The 17179-nt window shown below is 38.3% G+C and overlaps 1 protein-coding gene across 2 annotated transcripts in view; it reads left to right on the forward strand.

Moving 5' to 3' along the window:
• The window catches only part of LOC109838000 (chloride channel protein CLC-c-like), a 21358-nt gene extending 15922 nt beyond the window's left edge, over window positions 1-5436 (forward strand). For both annotated transcript variants that reach the window (XM_020406408.1, XM_020406409.1), the window contains 4 exons: window positions 1119-1381; window positions 2017-2286; window positions 2383-3514; window positions 4896-5436. In XM_020406408.1, the coding sequence (XP_020261997.1) occupies window positions 1119-1381; window positions 2017-2286; window positions 2383-3514; window positions 4896-4985 (1755 nt within the window). In that variant the 3' untranslated portion in view covers window positions 4986-5436. The remainder of the gene's footprint in view (window positions 1-1118; window positions 1382-2016; window positions 2287-2382; window positions 3515-4895) is intronic.

Genomic DNA, 17179 nt, shown 5'->3' on the forward strand with positions numbered 1-17179 from the left:
AGAACTTGAGAGATAAATCTGAAAAATGGGAGAGTGAGGTGTCTATATTCAAAATCACTTAATTTTTTGCTTAAAAGTTGTCTTCGTATTTATCACTTTTTAGGCTAAACTGGTAAATGAGTGTCACGTTTTAGGCTAATCTGGTATTTTAGCCCGTAGAAAAACTAATATTAGTCCTCTAAATTAGCTTTGGTTGAAAGGGTTGACATCTTCCACCTAATTGCTAATTTGAGGTAAATAGCAATTTATTAATTTGTTTGTGTTGGACCCAAATTGAAAAATGTGTCATGTCGAGGTATGTTAGGGCACATTGATGTTTTGTTGGTGAAGTGGCCTACAAACCATAGATCTTTCTCATTTTTACTTAAGATGTCATGTGGAATTTTGATTCTTGTTATTATTTATCTACTATGTTGCGCTGCCAGTTAGTGTAAAGCTATAATATAAATGTTCAAACTATACATGTCTCCGGGACCTGTATCTCTGGGATCTGTTTAAACTGTATAAGGTTGCATGCTTTCACGTGATGACCATGCTATTTTTGTATGTGGTTCAAAAGACATTTCATATTATTGAGGCCACATTCTTTTATACCAAAAATATGGGTACAGCTTATTCAAATTTACCATAGAGAACATGTGATGATTTTTTTCAATTGATTTATACTAAATACTATCATGATTTTGTGAAGTTACATAATATCACAGCCTTCATTCCAGTGTCTCTGCTGTCTCAAGGTTTTTCACTCAAGGATCCTTTCCATGATATAGCCTATAAAATGATAATTATTAGATGACAGATAAAAAACAAGTGAAGGAAAGCTGTTACTTATTAGGCGAATGGTTTCTTTTTCTCCTTCAATAATTATTAGATAATAGGACTACTAAACCTTTCTTAAGGGATTTCGTTTTCTCCAATCATCATTTTGTCCATGGATATATTCTTACACATTGAAAAAGTATACCATGTACATGATAATTACCCCTGTACATGATAATTACCCACCCACAACCTACCTGCTAAACATTTTCACCTTTTGGTGAAGAATAGTTTCTACCAGAACTTTCCTAGCATCAAAGATATTAATTTTTGAGTACTTTTTATATATCAATATGCAGATATTTGGTTCAATTGGGAGTGTGTCTGCTGCGTTTGTAGTGGGCAAGGAAGGTCCAATGGTTCACACTGGAGCATGCATTGCATCTTTACTCGGCCAGGGTGGGTCCCGGAAGTATCATTTGACTTGGACGTGCCTTAGATATTTCAAAAATGATAGGGATCGGCGAGACTTGATCACATGTGGATCTGCTGCGGGTGTTGCGGCTGCCTTCAGAGCCCCTGTTGGGGGTGTTCTCTTTGCCCTTGAAGAAGTTGCTTCTTGGTATCTCCATGATCCTATCTCACTCATTTCTTTTCCTTTTAGGGTGAATTACAAGATGCATCTATACTGTGTTTTTCAAGAAACCTACTCGTCAAAAAAGTTCAACGAAGACTTCATCTATGATGATTAACGAAACCATTAGGTTTTGTAAAGGAGTTTGGTTTTTAACTACTTTAGCTGAAAACTTGCTCCTAAAACCTTGAATTATAAAGTGCAGATTTTTGTGCACATGCCTACTTAAAGTGCAAACTTTTGTACAGATGTCTACCTGAGTAGAGACGTCTGTTCAGATGACAGACGAACACAACTCCTACGTAAAACAGTTTCATTAAAACTCATACATGAGGGGGGTTTTGTTGAACTTTTTAAGGGGATTTCTTGAAGAACACGTTATAGGTGAAGATGATTTCTTGTAATTTACCTTCTTTTACAGTTTTATATCTGCATTTTGATGAGACTCTAGTGGTCTAGCATACCATTATTTCTTGGTTATTGGTGTATTAAAAAGAAATGGAAAGATATTTAGTCAGACAAGAATAAGTCTTTTGCAATCTACCTCCTATTTTAGCATAAATATTCCATGACATTTAAGCCTGTTATGTTACGACAAGTAACCATCTTTTTTTCAATATTAGGTGGAGGAGTGCTCTTCTGTGGAGGACATTTTTCACCACTGCAGTAGTTGCGGTGGTATTAAGAACTCTGATAGAATATTGCCGCAGTGGAAAATGTGGACTATTTGGTAAAGGAGGATTAATTATGTTCGACCTCAGCTCAACTACTACCACTTATAGTGCACCAGATTTAGCTGCAGTTATACTTCTGGGAGTCATTGGAGGCCTCTTCGGAAGCCTTTACAACTTTTTTGTTGACAAGATCCTTCGCACATATAGCATCATTAATGAGTAAGTTCCCTTAGCTTTATTTTCATTCCCCCTTATTAGCTTTATTTTCGTTTCCCCTCTTAACTTTAAAAAAGTGACTTGAGTTTTAATTTTCAGGAGAGGTCCACGATTCAAGATACTTCTTGTTGTCATCATCTCTCTCCTCACATCATGCTGCTCCTATGGACTCCCTTGGCTCGTGCAGTGCACTCCATGCCCTTCTGACGCCCTAGATAAATGCCCAACAATTGGTCGTTCAGGCAATTTCAAGAATTTCCAATGCCCTCCTGGCCACTACAATGACCTAGCTTCTCTTTTACTCAACACCAATGATGATGCCATAAGGAACCTCTTTAGCGGGGGAACTAATAACGAGTTTCACGTATCCACTCTTATTATATTTTTTGTTGCCATATACTTTCTTGGCCTCGTGACCTATGGTATCGCCATTCCTTCAGGTCTCTTCATCCCTGTTATACTTGCTGGTGCCTCTTATGGTCGGTTAGTAGCGCACATTTTCAACCCGATATCTGACCTAGATAATGGGCTATTTGCGCTTCTTGGGGCAGCTTCTTTTCTTGGAGGGACTATGAGAATGACTGTCTCGGTGTGTGTTATACTTCTAGAGCTTACCAATGATCTATTAATGCTCCCATTGGTGATGCTCGTGCTCCTAATATCTAAGACGGTTGCGGATAGCTTTAACAAGGGGGTTTATGATCAAATTGTGAAGATGAAGGGGTTTCCTTATATGGAGGCTCACTCGGAGCCTTATATGAGAAATTTGGCGGCAGGGGATGTGGTATCGGGTCCACTCATTACCTTTTCCGGTATAGAAAAGGTGGGAAATATAGTTCATGCGTTGAAATCGACAGGCCATAATGGATTCCCAGTTATTAACGAGCCACCATTTGCAAATGCAACGGAATTGTGTGGGCTTGTGTTGAGGGCTCATTTACTTGTTTTGTTGAAGAAGAAGAAATTTTCTAAGGAGAGGGTGGATATTGGTAATGGGGAGAATTTTCAGAGGTTTGGGGCCTTTGATTTTGCAAAGGGGGGATCGGGGAAGGGAATGAAGCTGGAGGATTTGTGTGTGTCGGAGGAGGAGATGGAGATGTATGTAGATGTGCATTCGATCGCTAATACTTCGCCTTATACAGTGTTCGAAACAATGTCTCTAGCGAAAACTGCTGTTCTTTTTAGGGAGTTGGGACTCAGACACTTGATTGTAGTGCCAAAAACAACAGGGGTACGAAATCTCCCTCTCTCTCTCTCAACTTCAAACTGACAACTACTATAACCTGTGTCCATGTTGTATAAACGACAGGAGATTTTATATTCTCTCTCTCTCTCTCTCTCTCTCTCTCTCTCTCTCTCACAACTTTGAGCTGAATCTACTAGAACCTGTGTCCATGTTGTAAAAATGACATAAGATTTTTAATTTTCACTTTGATATGAAAGTTTGCCCAATTTCGTACTTTGATACCCAAAGTATTTCGTTAACATTTTGCTACCCCAACTTTCCACTCTTATTTCACTTTGATACATCCATCCAGATTCTGTTAGGTTATCTGCAAAATTTATATCATATGCTTAGTACGTTATACCTCCATTGCTACTGGAAAATTTAGTTGTTTGGACCCCTAGCAACATGGTAAAATGGACCCAAATGTAATACATATTTAACACAACATTTAATGAAATCGGGGTTGGGCTATCAAAGTGAAATGTTATTGAAACAATTGGATATTGAAGTGTTAAGCAAATACTTTAGAATATCAAAGTGAGAAAATGGGTACACTTTGGGGTGCCAGACTGAAAATAAGCTTTAATAATTTGTTATGTAGCTGTTTATTAGGTGGTATACTGCTCTTTTTTTTTTATATTTGACAAGTTTGATAGACAGCGTATAGTAATATATCAAGAACTGTTTTTATGAGGAGTCATTTCAGCTATGAAGATTATTATATCTGGTTGAAATAAAATAAGGCGCTCTGGTCTTCCTACTATAGCAGATCCTGTTGTACAATATACATGCTACTGACTTCTTTACATGAAATACTGATTATTGTGCAAACTAAACTATTTTTTAGATCTATGAGGATGAATTTATTTCTAAAAGAAATCTGCTTAGTTATTGACATGCATAACATTGAAATAGAAGAAAGTTCCTGTTAAACATAACGATGATCCCTGCTTTACATTTTGGCGATCTCTCCTAGATGCATTATAGTAAAATTGTAGCTTATATGATATATATTAACATTGTTTGTTTCTTGCCCGGATGTACTATCTTCAATCTAGGTTGTAGATTCAAGATGTTCATCAATTTTGTCTTGTACATTTCAAAACCCCAGATTTAACATATAAGCTTTTATTCGGTAGAAAAAGAAACATGTTTTAAGCACAATCAGACTTTTGAATGTGATATTAGGCACTTCTATTCACAAACCATAATTTTTTTGTACCTTGTGAGTTTTCTCATTTTCAATGCAAGTTCAATAACAAAGCATTTACTTCTTTATGCTTTACATTTATCTAATTATATACTAAAACTAGCTTTTCATTATTGGATCACACAGCTTTTTACTTGAAATTCTGATTGTTTTTTTTTTATTCTTTTCTTTCAGAGATTTCCTGTTGTTGGGATTTTGACGCGGCACGACTTCACTCATGAGCACATTGTTGGACTCTTTCCTAAAATCAAAAAGCACGGGTAGAGGCGAGAAAGAACCATCAAGTGCTCTTTGTTTGTATTTGCTTTGGTTTATGTCCATAAATTTGCGAGTTATTATATATCATCCTAAGCTTTTATGGTCCCAGTTTTTCTTGGAGATGGGTGGAACTCGGTTGTTGGGAGTGCCAAAATCTGAAGGAACTTAATTCGAAGTTCATACAGCAGATGATCTATAATTTGAAGCTTCTCTATAAAAGTTAACAGAGGGTTCTTTGTAGTCTCAGCTGCTGGATTTTTGGCAGTATGCATACTGGAAATCTGCTCTTCGTTGTTGCAATATCTATTGTAATTTTTTTTTTGATTTGGTGATGATTAATTGGACCTATATGCAATTTTACAATTTGTGGAATAAGAAGAGAGAAAAATCCCTATGGCATACTAATTTGTTTTTGAGCTCACATTCTTCACATTCAATTACTTGATTCTTTGTTATAGGCCTCTTTTCAAGTCCCAGGGATTATCTGGAAAAATATGCTCCCAGTTGCTATCATGTGAGTAAAAAGTTGTATAATAGTTACAGATATTGGAATTTCTACGTTACAGGGTATATTTAGTTGGATTTAATAGGAAAAAATGTGTTGCAAGTAGCATAACCACAGAGGTAACAAATATTTCATGGAATATGAAGCCGTTCTTGAACATTTTAGCGGATGATTTTGTTGAAGAATCCAAAGCTTATTTTCCAAAATCAGTTCATCCACAAAGGTGGAAGCTTCAGATATCCTTACACATCATCAGTTTTTGCATCTTTTAGAACGTTGGAGAAACTGTAGCCAATATACATTAATCATGAGAGCTATACAGTTCGTCTATGTTGTTATCGCCCTCTCCGCCATGAAAACTACCCATTCTTATACATAGTGTTATGATCTTGCACTGTTCAACGGGAATATTATACACAAGAGTATTTGGAGTCTACTTCTAGTTTTAGTTGAAATGTACATTCTTCTGACTCATGTAATTCTGGCTGATTCCCGCGAACTTTCTGGATGCTGACCATCGACGAGGGCTCAGTGTGCATTCTCCTCCTTGTATCATTTTTTGGATTAACCGGTATGATTTCTATGCTTAGAGGCTAGAGCACAATTAGATTCTTGTGGAAGATTAAATGTATATATTGACTACGAGATGTCAGCAGCTATGATATTGTTGCGTTGTATTGCTTTGTATCAGAACTTCAGGTACTTACCACGTAGATTATTTACTAATGATTTCACTCTTGTTTTTGATATGCCTCATATATTTGAGCTAGATGTTCTCTCTTTAGATTGCTACTTTGTATTGAATTTAAATCTGAGATGCTTATATTATTGCAAGCGGCCTTGAATTCCTTTTTTTTTTGACACATCTAGCAAAATGAAATAAAATAAAAGCATTAAAAGTAGTAGAGTTCTATATTTTGACTCGAAAAACAAATACTGAGTAACTGAATTTGATTTTTTTTTCCTTCAAAATTTATTTATCTAATGGAAAAATGAAGAAGTTGATGTCCATTTTGTACTATATCCGAATTATATACATTTTGTTCTAACATCCACCATGTAATCTCTTCACTCCAGTGGGGGTATGAAGCTAAACCACAGTTAAACATTGAGCACCAATCAGTCCTAGTTATTAATGATATAGGTGTTGCTCGTATAGCTGCAATCATGAGAGTTATTGCAGCTAGTCTGTGCCATTGTCATCCTCTTTGCCATGAAAACTACCATTTCTTCCACAAATATTATGATCTCTCGCTGTTTAGTGACAACATTGTACATACAGATTATTTGGATCTACTTGCAAAGTTTGCTAATACCCACCCTCTTCAATTCTAACTCATGCAATTCTGGCTGATTCGCAAGCTATTTGGATGCTGACCATCGTGCATGTAATTTCCATTCTCCTTCTTGCAGCATTTTTCCGGAACTTTTTGCATGATTTCTATGTTTAGAACAGAACTAATTTTTTTGTAGAAGAAATCAACGTATTGTCTATGTATGAAGGCAATAATGCCCTCGATTTTGACACCAAAAACAATGTCAAACGCTATGGAATTTGATTCTCCGCTTCTAATTTGATCCCACGCGCGGAAAGATAAAAATATCAACTTTGATGCTATACTGAAATCATATGATCATTTTGCACGAACATTCATCATGCAATCTATTTATCCCTAGTAGGGGTACGAAGCCATGCAACAATTATGCATTAAGAATCAAGCAGTCTTAGTCAATAATGATAGATGTGTGTTAGTTGTGTAGTTACAATCATGAGTGCTATACAGTTCATCTTTGCTATTGCTGCCCTCTTTGCCATGAAATGTACCCCTTCTTATACTACTAGTATTGAACAAATTTTGACTGTAGCCCCACTTTTAATTTTTATTATCAAAACCGACCTCCCTCTATTTTATTTACCGGAATCGACCCGGTTTCTCGCCACGTCAGCGCCGTGGCGAGAAAGCGGGTCGATTATTTTTTAATCGGCTTCGTAAACAGACGGGGTTGGCAACCCCGACCAATTAGCAGAGCCCAGCCCCGCTGGTTTTAACCAGTGCACGAATTGGTCGGGGTTGGGAACCCCGACCAATTCGAAATGGTCCTATTTCGAATTGGTCGGGGTTCCCAAACCCGACCAATTAGCAGAGCCCACCCTCCGCTGGGTTTGGCCAGGGACGAATCGGTCGGGGTTCCCAACCCCGACCATTAAGCAGAGCCCCAACCCAGGGCCAGTGTAGGTGCACAAAATGGTCGGGGTTCCCAACCCCGACCATTTTACAGACCTTCCAGCCCACATTCACCTGCAAACTCATACTTCCAGCCCACATTCACCTGCAAACTCATACTTCCTGTAGTACAAAATGTAATCACAAATAACACATGTTAAAATGCAATCATACTCCTGTTATCAATCCACAATGAAATCACAAACACAAATATCATACGTACAATTCATATTCGCAAACTTAACATTATATCAAATCCATCGCAACACAAACAACATATCAAGTCCAAATTGCAACTCAAACGCAAACATCCTATCAAGTCCATCGAAACTTAACAAATATCAACAACGCCCTTTCCCCTCCCTCTTCCTCTACCTCTCACTCTCCCTCTTCTTCCTCTCCCCCTTCCCCGTTCACCTTCGACGTGAGCTCGGATAAGTTCCTCGTCCGGTTGTGTGTGAAGTTGGGAGCGCATGACATCCGCGTCGACTCGAACCGCTTGTGAACATCCGGCCTGAGCCTGCTGTGAGCCGCCAGCTTCATCATGCGCACAGCTTGATCCCTCCCCCGTGTGTCCTCGTCGACGTCGCCACCCGTACTCAATTGGTCGCTCCTCCCGTCCATCACGGCTTGCATTAAGCGTCCTCTAAAGAGCCGACCATATCTTTTTATCATTCGAAGGAACGTGTTCCTCGGCTCCTGCTCGGTAGTCGTGCGCAATGCGTCATGTGCCATAGTAGAAAGCTCTTCGAGCTCTTGTAGCTATAAAATAAAAACCGAAAGAAAATTATTATCAAGTGGATGGTGAGAAAATAAAACTCAGAAAATAATTGTATATTTTTCTTATACACTTACCAACTCTCTCTCGACTGGGCCTCTTGGTATGTACTCCTTCGGGGCTTTGTTTTCTTGAAATATCCACCGGCGAGTAATCCCCCAATACCACCGCAGGTACACACCTAGGTCAAGTGCATCAGCCCTCTCCATCACTACCTGTTCCTCCCTTAAATCCCACCTCTGGATGTAATTTTGGCGAATTATTTCCCAATTAGCACGATGTGCACCTTTTCTTGGATCTCTCTCTATTCTCTCCACAGGCGCTGGAATATGTTGCCGTAGTCCAAATTGTCGAAGCACACGGTCAGGCACGTGCATTTCAACAATCATAAAGCATATAAGTGGGATCCGAGCACGCCATACATCCTCACCTTCCCGACAAATATCCTGTAGTGACTCCAACACTAGCTCGTATGGCATCCATTTGACCTATAAAGAATATATTATGATATATTGATTGAATATATTTAGATATCGGTAACAATTGGTCGCATAATTGAATATATTTAGATATTATAATTTTTATACCTGTTCATCCTCTATCTGATCAAGCTCATTTCTGTAAAAGTTTTCATGCCCCTTTGGAGAGGTTTGCCAAGATCTAGACACATTCCATCTATTTTATATACAACGGGTTAGTATTTATTGAAATAAAGCACTGAAATTGCATGCATCTTAATAATACCTGCAGCCTAACGGAATATGGCCATCGAGAGCGCGGGCCTCCCTCAAATCAGGTGTTCCCAAATGCAATCGCTCCCATGATCATATCTGCAGCAAAGTGAGGCCGCCCTTCAATTCTTTGTTTTGTACGAGTGTTATTTTCGTCATCTCTCTATACAAGTAGTCTAACACTGCACTCTCCCAAGATAACTCTTCATACTCTGATAGGTCCCCAAGAAGCGGTAACCATCTCACGTGCACAGAATCGTTAGTGGAATCCGGAAACAGAATAGTACCGATCATATGTAAAATATATGCACGGGCATAGCACTTAATGATCTCATCAGTCACATCGATCGGTACATTCATAAAGTTATTCCTTAACCATTCGAGCTTGATCTTTCCCCCCTTCATTGTAGGACAGTGACCCAACAATTCTTCACACGCCCTGACATAGTTGAAGCCATCGGTGCCCGTCACTGCATCACCATCTACTCTGAGGCCAAGTATAACCCCAACATCCTGCAAGGTAATCATCGCCTCTCCTTGGTGCAGGTGGAAAGTATTTGTCTCGGGCCTCCATCGTTCAACCAATGCCGTCAAAAGTGCCCAATCAAGTCTTACCCATTTAAGTTGTGAACATTCAAAAAAGCCGGCTTGACGCACATAATACTGTATCTGTGGATCCGTCAACTCCCAGCTAGAGTGTGCACATAATACTGTATCTGTGGATCCGTCAACTCCCAGCTAGAGTGTGCACGGGTATGATCAACAACAGTAATACTCGGGGCCTGCATGTAGTAAACAGTGCAAATGTTCAGTAACAATCAACAACATTGAAATTTATATATAATTAAAAATAATAAAAATGCACTTTACCTCCCTAGCGTCTATCTTCGCGGATCGGTGGCGCTCTTGATCATAAAGGACATCATGTGTTAATGGACCAGCCTCCATAACTGAAATATCTGCACATATAATGATGATCCATTAATTGATCTATAATTGAGTTAGAAAAAATTGAGTTTATTATAAGCATTGATTTATAAGCATTGTTTGAGTTTTTTTTAAGCATTGATCTATAAATGAGTTAGAATAAAATTACAAATGTATAAAATTGTACCCATTAATTGCTATCAATGAGTTAGAATAAAATTACAAATGTATAAAATTGTACCCATTAATTGCTATCTATTTGGATTGGTCGGGCAATGAGATCTTCTATGCCCGGCTTGTCTGCAATATCCACATCTATTTTTTTTCGGAGCTCCTTCCTGGCCTTCATCCATAGTACCTTTTAAGCGTACTGATCGTGGGCGTCTGACTTGTCTCTTATAGCTTGGAGGCACCACATGCGGTCCGTTATAGTGTGGCCAATAACGACTATCATGTACGGGGTGGAAACACTGCTTATATGCCTCTCTATAGTTGCTTGATTGATACCACTCAGAAGCGTATGTGTAATACGAAATATTTGCACCCCCCGATTGCTTGGACGTAACCGCTATGACATGTGAACAAGGCAATTTTTGTAATTCTGGTATGTTACAGGTGCATGTGCAATGTGCACCTCCCAAGTTAACGGTGTAATTGTGACCATGTTTGTCTGTAACCTCCCATTCATCTACAGCAATCTAACAATCTTCGTGCCTCTCGCCTGCTTAACTCGAGCTCCTAAAATCGCCTCATTTTTTGGTGTCAAGAACGAGACCCACATTGCTCCATCCTCTCATCGCTTGACAAAATAGTAATTGAGCCTATAAAATGTCCTTGCAACCAACGCCTGTATGGGCATTGCTCGAGCCCCCTTAAGTATCCCGTTGAAGCTTTCAGAACAATTGGTTGTCATCATGCAGAACCGATTCCCTCCATCTTTACTGAGTGCCCACCGGTCGACGTAATACCTGCCCAGACTTCTCTCAATCCAATCATGTGCAGCTTAAGATGTTGCCTTGATTTGATCCCGTATCCGATCATACACATATGTTTCCAGCATACAACCCGCTTGCCACAAAAGGTTTTGTAAATGAATATGACTAAAGCTCTTTTTGAAGTTAGCTCTTACAACTGGTGCACTATATTGTTCTTCACCTCCCGAGTCATTGCTTATTTCATCCTCTTCAATTGTTGCCCCACTTAACCTCCCCATATTTCCATAAGAGACTTCGTTATTCATGACATTTGACGTTCCACCGAATTGAGTCCGCTCCATTTCATTCAAAGAAGAAAGAAACCCATCGGAATGAACTCTCATATCTAACATGCGTGAGAATTCTCCTGGAGGTTTGAATATTTGGCACGAATTATGTGGCAACTTTTTAATAAACAATTCTACCGTTTGTTGCGACATGCCCAATTTAAACATAATACTCATATGATAATCGTTCGAGATCTCCAATACGGATGTTCTATCAATAGCTATGGGCCAATTGCATATAATTTTCAGTCGGTATTCTCGTGGGTCAATTTCCGTAACTCAATGTAATTCCATAACCAAGTCGTAGTAACTATATGATTCCGATATCATTAATGGCGTCATTACCCCTCCGACGTACATTGGCATATTATTCATCCCATAATTAATTTGTCCACCATAAGAACAAGCAATAAAAATCATATTGCTCAACCTATTCAAAAGAAAATTATATCATTTAAATATAAAAAATTAAATTAATATGCAAATAATCTCATATAATTTCAACCAAAAACCCTAATTCCCAAATTGTAAATCCTAAACCTTGAAATTGAACAATTGAACATTCTATGCCCTAAAAGTTAATTACATTAATAACAATTATCATACAAACGAATTTCAGCGATAAAACCCACAAAATTCATTTATGAATGAAAACCCTAGAAATTTATTTTTAAGAAAAAATCCTAGATTTCTACATGTTAAAAGAGGAGAGGAGTAGAAGAAATTACCTAAAAAAGTTTAGATAACCTTTGATTTGAATTTCGGTCGAAGAAACCTCAGATCTGAGGCTTGGTTTCGTGAGAACGGGGACGGAAGAGAGAAGAGGGAGGCGGAGAAACGAAATGGGATAAGGGAGATAGGGTTCAGTGGCTTTTATACGGGAGGGGGCCCAGAATAAGTAGTCGGGTTTCCCAACCCCGACTACTTTTTGCCTTGGCCAAGCACGCGGAAATGAGCTTCGAATTGGTCAGGGTTCCCAACCCCGACCAATTCGTGCACTGGTTAAAACCAGCGGGGCTGGGCTCTGCTAATTGGTCGGGGTTGGGAACCCCGACCAATTCGAAATAGGACCATTTCGAATTAGTCGGGGTTCCCAACCCCGACCAATTAGTTAAGGGCCTGGCAGCGGATCGACTAAACAGTCGGGGTTGTCAACCCCGACTGTTTACGAAGCCGATTAAAAAATAATCGACCCGCTTTCTCGCCACGGCGCTGACGTGACGAGAAACCGGGTCGATTCCGGTAAATAAAACAGAGGGAGGTCGATTTTGATAATAAAAATTGAAAATGGGGCTACAGTGAAAATTTGTTCTACTAGTATTACAATCTTCTGCTATTCCGCGAGAATATCGTGCGTACGGATCATTTAAAGTCTACTTCCAGTTTTAGCTAATACCACGCCCTGCTGACTCATGTAAATTCTGGATGATTCCTACACTGGATCTCTGGATGTTGACCATCAATGATGATGCGATGTTCATTCTCCTTCTGTAGCATTTTCCGAATCTATTAGTGTGATTTCTATGCTTAGGACAAATCAGATTTTTGTGATAGAATTCGATGTACTGGCTATGAGATGTTCATAGCTAGCTATGTTATGTTAGTTTTCTATTTTTATTTCGGAACTTCTTATCCGTAGCGTGTAAATTGTTCTAGAGATGATCTAGCTTCTAGTGCTTCTAAGTTGAATTTCTTTATTTTAAACACATCTATCAAAATAAAGTAAAAGAATAATAATAAAGTATCAAAGGTTGTAGCATATGCGTTTTGACACTTCAAACAATGTAGAGTGACACTGAATTTGCTTTTTTTTTTCACTTCCAATTTATCCACCTATGAAAAAGTTATATTCATTTGTCCATATTCGAGTCATATCTATTTTGTTTTAAAATCCATCATGTAAGTTCTTTGCCTTCAGTAGGGGTGTTCGTCATGCGACGATCATGCATTAATCTGAGCCGAGCAGTACCTAGTTACTAATGATGGAGATGTTACTTGTATAGTTGCAATCGTAAGAGCTACATAATTCATCTATGCCTTTGTCACCTTTTTTTACAAGAAACCTACCCGTTCTTGTACTATTTTGATTTTTTGCTATTCATCCGGAGTCTACGTCCCATCTAGGTCACCTGAAACTGGACTTGTTACTATTACTAGCATGGTATATGTGCATTGCATGTGGATGTCCTTGTTCTTTAGCAAAAAAATTAAATTTAAAGTGAAGTGTCAAAAAAGGTTTTGAGTGTTGTAAAATAGTACATAAACTTAAAAGTAAATGAGTAAAAAATATGCGTGTTTTTTCAGATCACGAGTAGTGATTTGAGTTGTTCGCTTAATGGAGAGGGCTATAGATGAAGTAGGCATCTTCTTGCAAACATCGCTCTCATCTCCAAGATATTTAAGTTGCTTCTCTTTCTAATAGTTCTCAAAATTTTCAAAAAATGAGCCCAAAAGACAACTAAACTCATCTTCAAGTGCACTTGAAATCAATGTATCTTCTAATACCTTGTTATGTCTTGCTTTAGTGGCTCAATATTTAATGATAGAAAGTTATTATTTACTATTTGTAATGCTACTTCTACAGCTTCATAACCAACGTGTCTTGCATCCATTAGCTATTGTCTCATCATATATCTTGTGGAATTTCTAATACTTACTTCTTCACTAAAATGTTCAAGGCTATGTTTGCATAATATACCTTCCATCTCAAATTTAGCACAAGTGAAATTAATTTTTTTTTCTTCATATGCATCAAGCAACAATATGCTACACTAATTTTTTGCTTTCACATTCCCCATCTATCACCCAAATGGCATATGTGCACTCACGCTATCCTTTGATAACTGTTTATGAAGAATAGAGTGACTATCCTTAAATTCTTTCTAAAAGATAGTAAACATATTCTTCGTACAACACTTATTAGCTTGTTAGACTTAAAATCTTACTCAATTTCAGCTGCTTGTCATGCTCCAATGAAATTATCATAGTGCTTAATAAAATCATGCAACTTGGTATTGTGCATTCACAAAATCATTAAAAAATATCGATTCCCTTACTTTGCTAAGTAGATGTCATATCCGTAGAAAAATATCTTTGATATACACAGTAGCTCATTGACCTTGGTGATTGTATTAATTTACTAACCATGCACCTTCTTTTATCTATACTATATTTATCTCTCTTTCTTTCATGTTTTTCAAAATTTTCTCATGTATTAGTCCAATATTATTTATCATACTTTATAGAAATACCTTCACCATAAGTGTTATGCATTGATTGGGGAGAATGTAAAGCACTACTACAAAGGCACCATGAACAAAATTGATGATGGATTTGAGGGAAGCCTTTGTGAATTGCATCATATACATAACTTTATCGGTAATAATTGCCAATGGTCTTATACCCAACGTATGTTTTAATCATTGGCTAAGTAGCTGTATAAATGGACCGCAGAGGCGTACGATACACATGTAAGATAATAGGGCTTATCTGAAGCACACTAATGTATTAAATATTTTTATGAAATGCAAAAACATCATGTGACTTTTAAATGCACGTAGAAATAATAGAGAGATAACCACATTTGAAAATTATACAAAGTTTCAAGTTTATAAGTCGCTATGGGGTAGGTGTATTTATGATTAACATTATTATGATTTTTTTTTCTTAAAAATCTACGGAGAGCAAAAGAGTCTATTTGTTGAACAATGATAATTCTTTTACACTACAATATGTGCTCCTTGACTAGTCATCAACTATGGAAAAAAAAAGTTCAAAGAATAGATATCACACTTTTTTTCTCTCGTAGCTTAGAAGTAAAGTAGTTATTAGGGGCTGAGTGTAGAAGTAAAGTAGTTATTAGGGGCTGATGAAAGTGAAATTACTATAATTATAGATTGCAAACAACCCAAAAAAAAAAAAAAAAAAAAAAAACCAAAAAAAAAACAAAAAAAAAAAAAAACCAAAAAAAAAAAAAAAAAAAAAAAAACCGAAAAAAAATCTACACCGAACCATGAATTTTCTGAACCCCCCAGTGGTAGTCATCACTACTTCTGTTTGTTCCATCAACGATATTCCTCAACCCGCGATTTAAGCAGCTGATCCTAGATTTCCACCAAATTCGGCACACGAAATGCAACGGCATTAACTTGCTAGAGTTTGGCTTTCTTTCTCCGTAATGCAATATCATTTAATTCAATATATGTTCTACTTAAAATTAAATAAACCGAATAATTAATTTGAATGAGCCTTGGTCTTTAATCTTTCAGAACCCTTTAACGGGTTTCACGTTACAAGCTACAGCGACAACAAACAACAAATTCGAATAACTTTTAACCGAATAATTTTGAACGGGCCTTGGTCTTCAATCTTTCAGAACTCTTAACGGGTTTCACGTTACAAGCTACAGCGACAACAAACAACAGTTTTATTTGCATCTGGAACTAAGTTTGGAGCCTATGATTAAGGGATATGTTTTTTTAAGGTCCATATTGGATTCCGGTTGGATGAGTTCAATATCGGATCTCAATCGGGTATGCGAATCGGATTGCGATCACGCCCACCAGTGGCGTGAGGGTGAGGATGAGTAAGCTCCTTGAAGCGATTAGCATCAGTTCCCGGCCTCAAGCATCATGCATGAGCACTTCATGTGAGCTTTACTTCACTTACGCAACGTCCGATCAATTACACAGCATAACAAAACAAGCTTATAGGCATGCAGATTAAGCGAACCCATAATCAGAAAGAGCTCCATTGAATTCCTAATATTATTCCTATCATTAATCCTGTTTTTGTGGGGATAATTTTTCTTCAGAATCGATTTTTGGTAATTAAATTTATGAATTGGCCTATTTCCCAATTGTTACACGTTACAGAGACCACAGCGATTCACAAAGCCCTGCACTACCCATAAACGAAGTTTCTAATTTTGAAAATCATTTGTTTCATCATTGGAATCAATTGGGCGCCGCCAATTTAAGCTACTAATTAATGAAGCTTATGATTGAGGACTATAACAACCCAATCTCACCACGCATTAACCATGTACATCAATTAATTAATCTCTATTACGCGGCGCTATCCAAGCAATGCTCCAAGTACTTTGAGAAAGGAAACACCCAAACTTGAATCAAATATCCCTTCTCCTCCTCCAACTCCCAAGCTTCCTCAATTCTCTTCTCACAAACATCATAAGCCACTAATCTCCCCTTAACCCCCAAATAAACCACATCTCTTTCAGGATGCAACCCGAACACCTTCACTTGCTCCATCTTATCAAAACTCACGCAATGCTTCAACAGCCAACCCCCTCCCTCCTCATCACCGTCACTCGACGCCCAAATCCTCAACCTCTGACCGTCACTGTTGCTATAATGAAGCCTACCTCCGACCTTCCATACGCAACATTCTTTAATCATTGGCTCCGGCAACTCCATCAAACCGGTGCTCATATCGTCAAGACGGACGCACACAACCTGCTTCGTTCGCGCTAGGAGGTAGAGCACGCCGTCCATATAGCGAACCGTTGCCGACACCGCGTTGCTGTCGATCCCCCAGTCCACGCGGTGCTCAACCCAGTCGCCTGACCCGGAGTCGAACATCTCAATGTCGACACTACGATCATGCCAGCCTAGGAAGTTAACAACCCTAAAGTGTCGAGAATGGTACGGGTCAAAGGCCAAGATAGAGAGTTTGGTCTCGTTCGTTGGTTTCGGTAGCGACACGTACTTGCTCGTGGTCGGGTTACAAACATGGAAGGCGCTAGCGGGCGAAG

The sequence above is a fragment of the Asparagus officinalis genome, chromosome 4 (genome assembly GCF_001876935.1).
Source record: "Asparagus officinalis chromosome 4, Aspof.V1, whole genome shotgun sequence".
NCBI lineage: Eukaryota > Viridiplantae > Streptophyta > Magnoliopsida > Asparagales > Asparagaceae > Asparagus > Asparagus officinalis.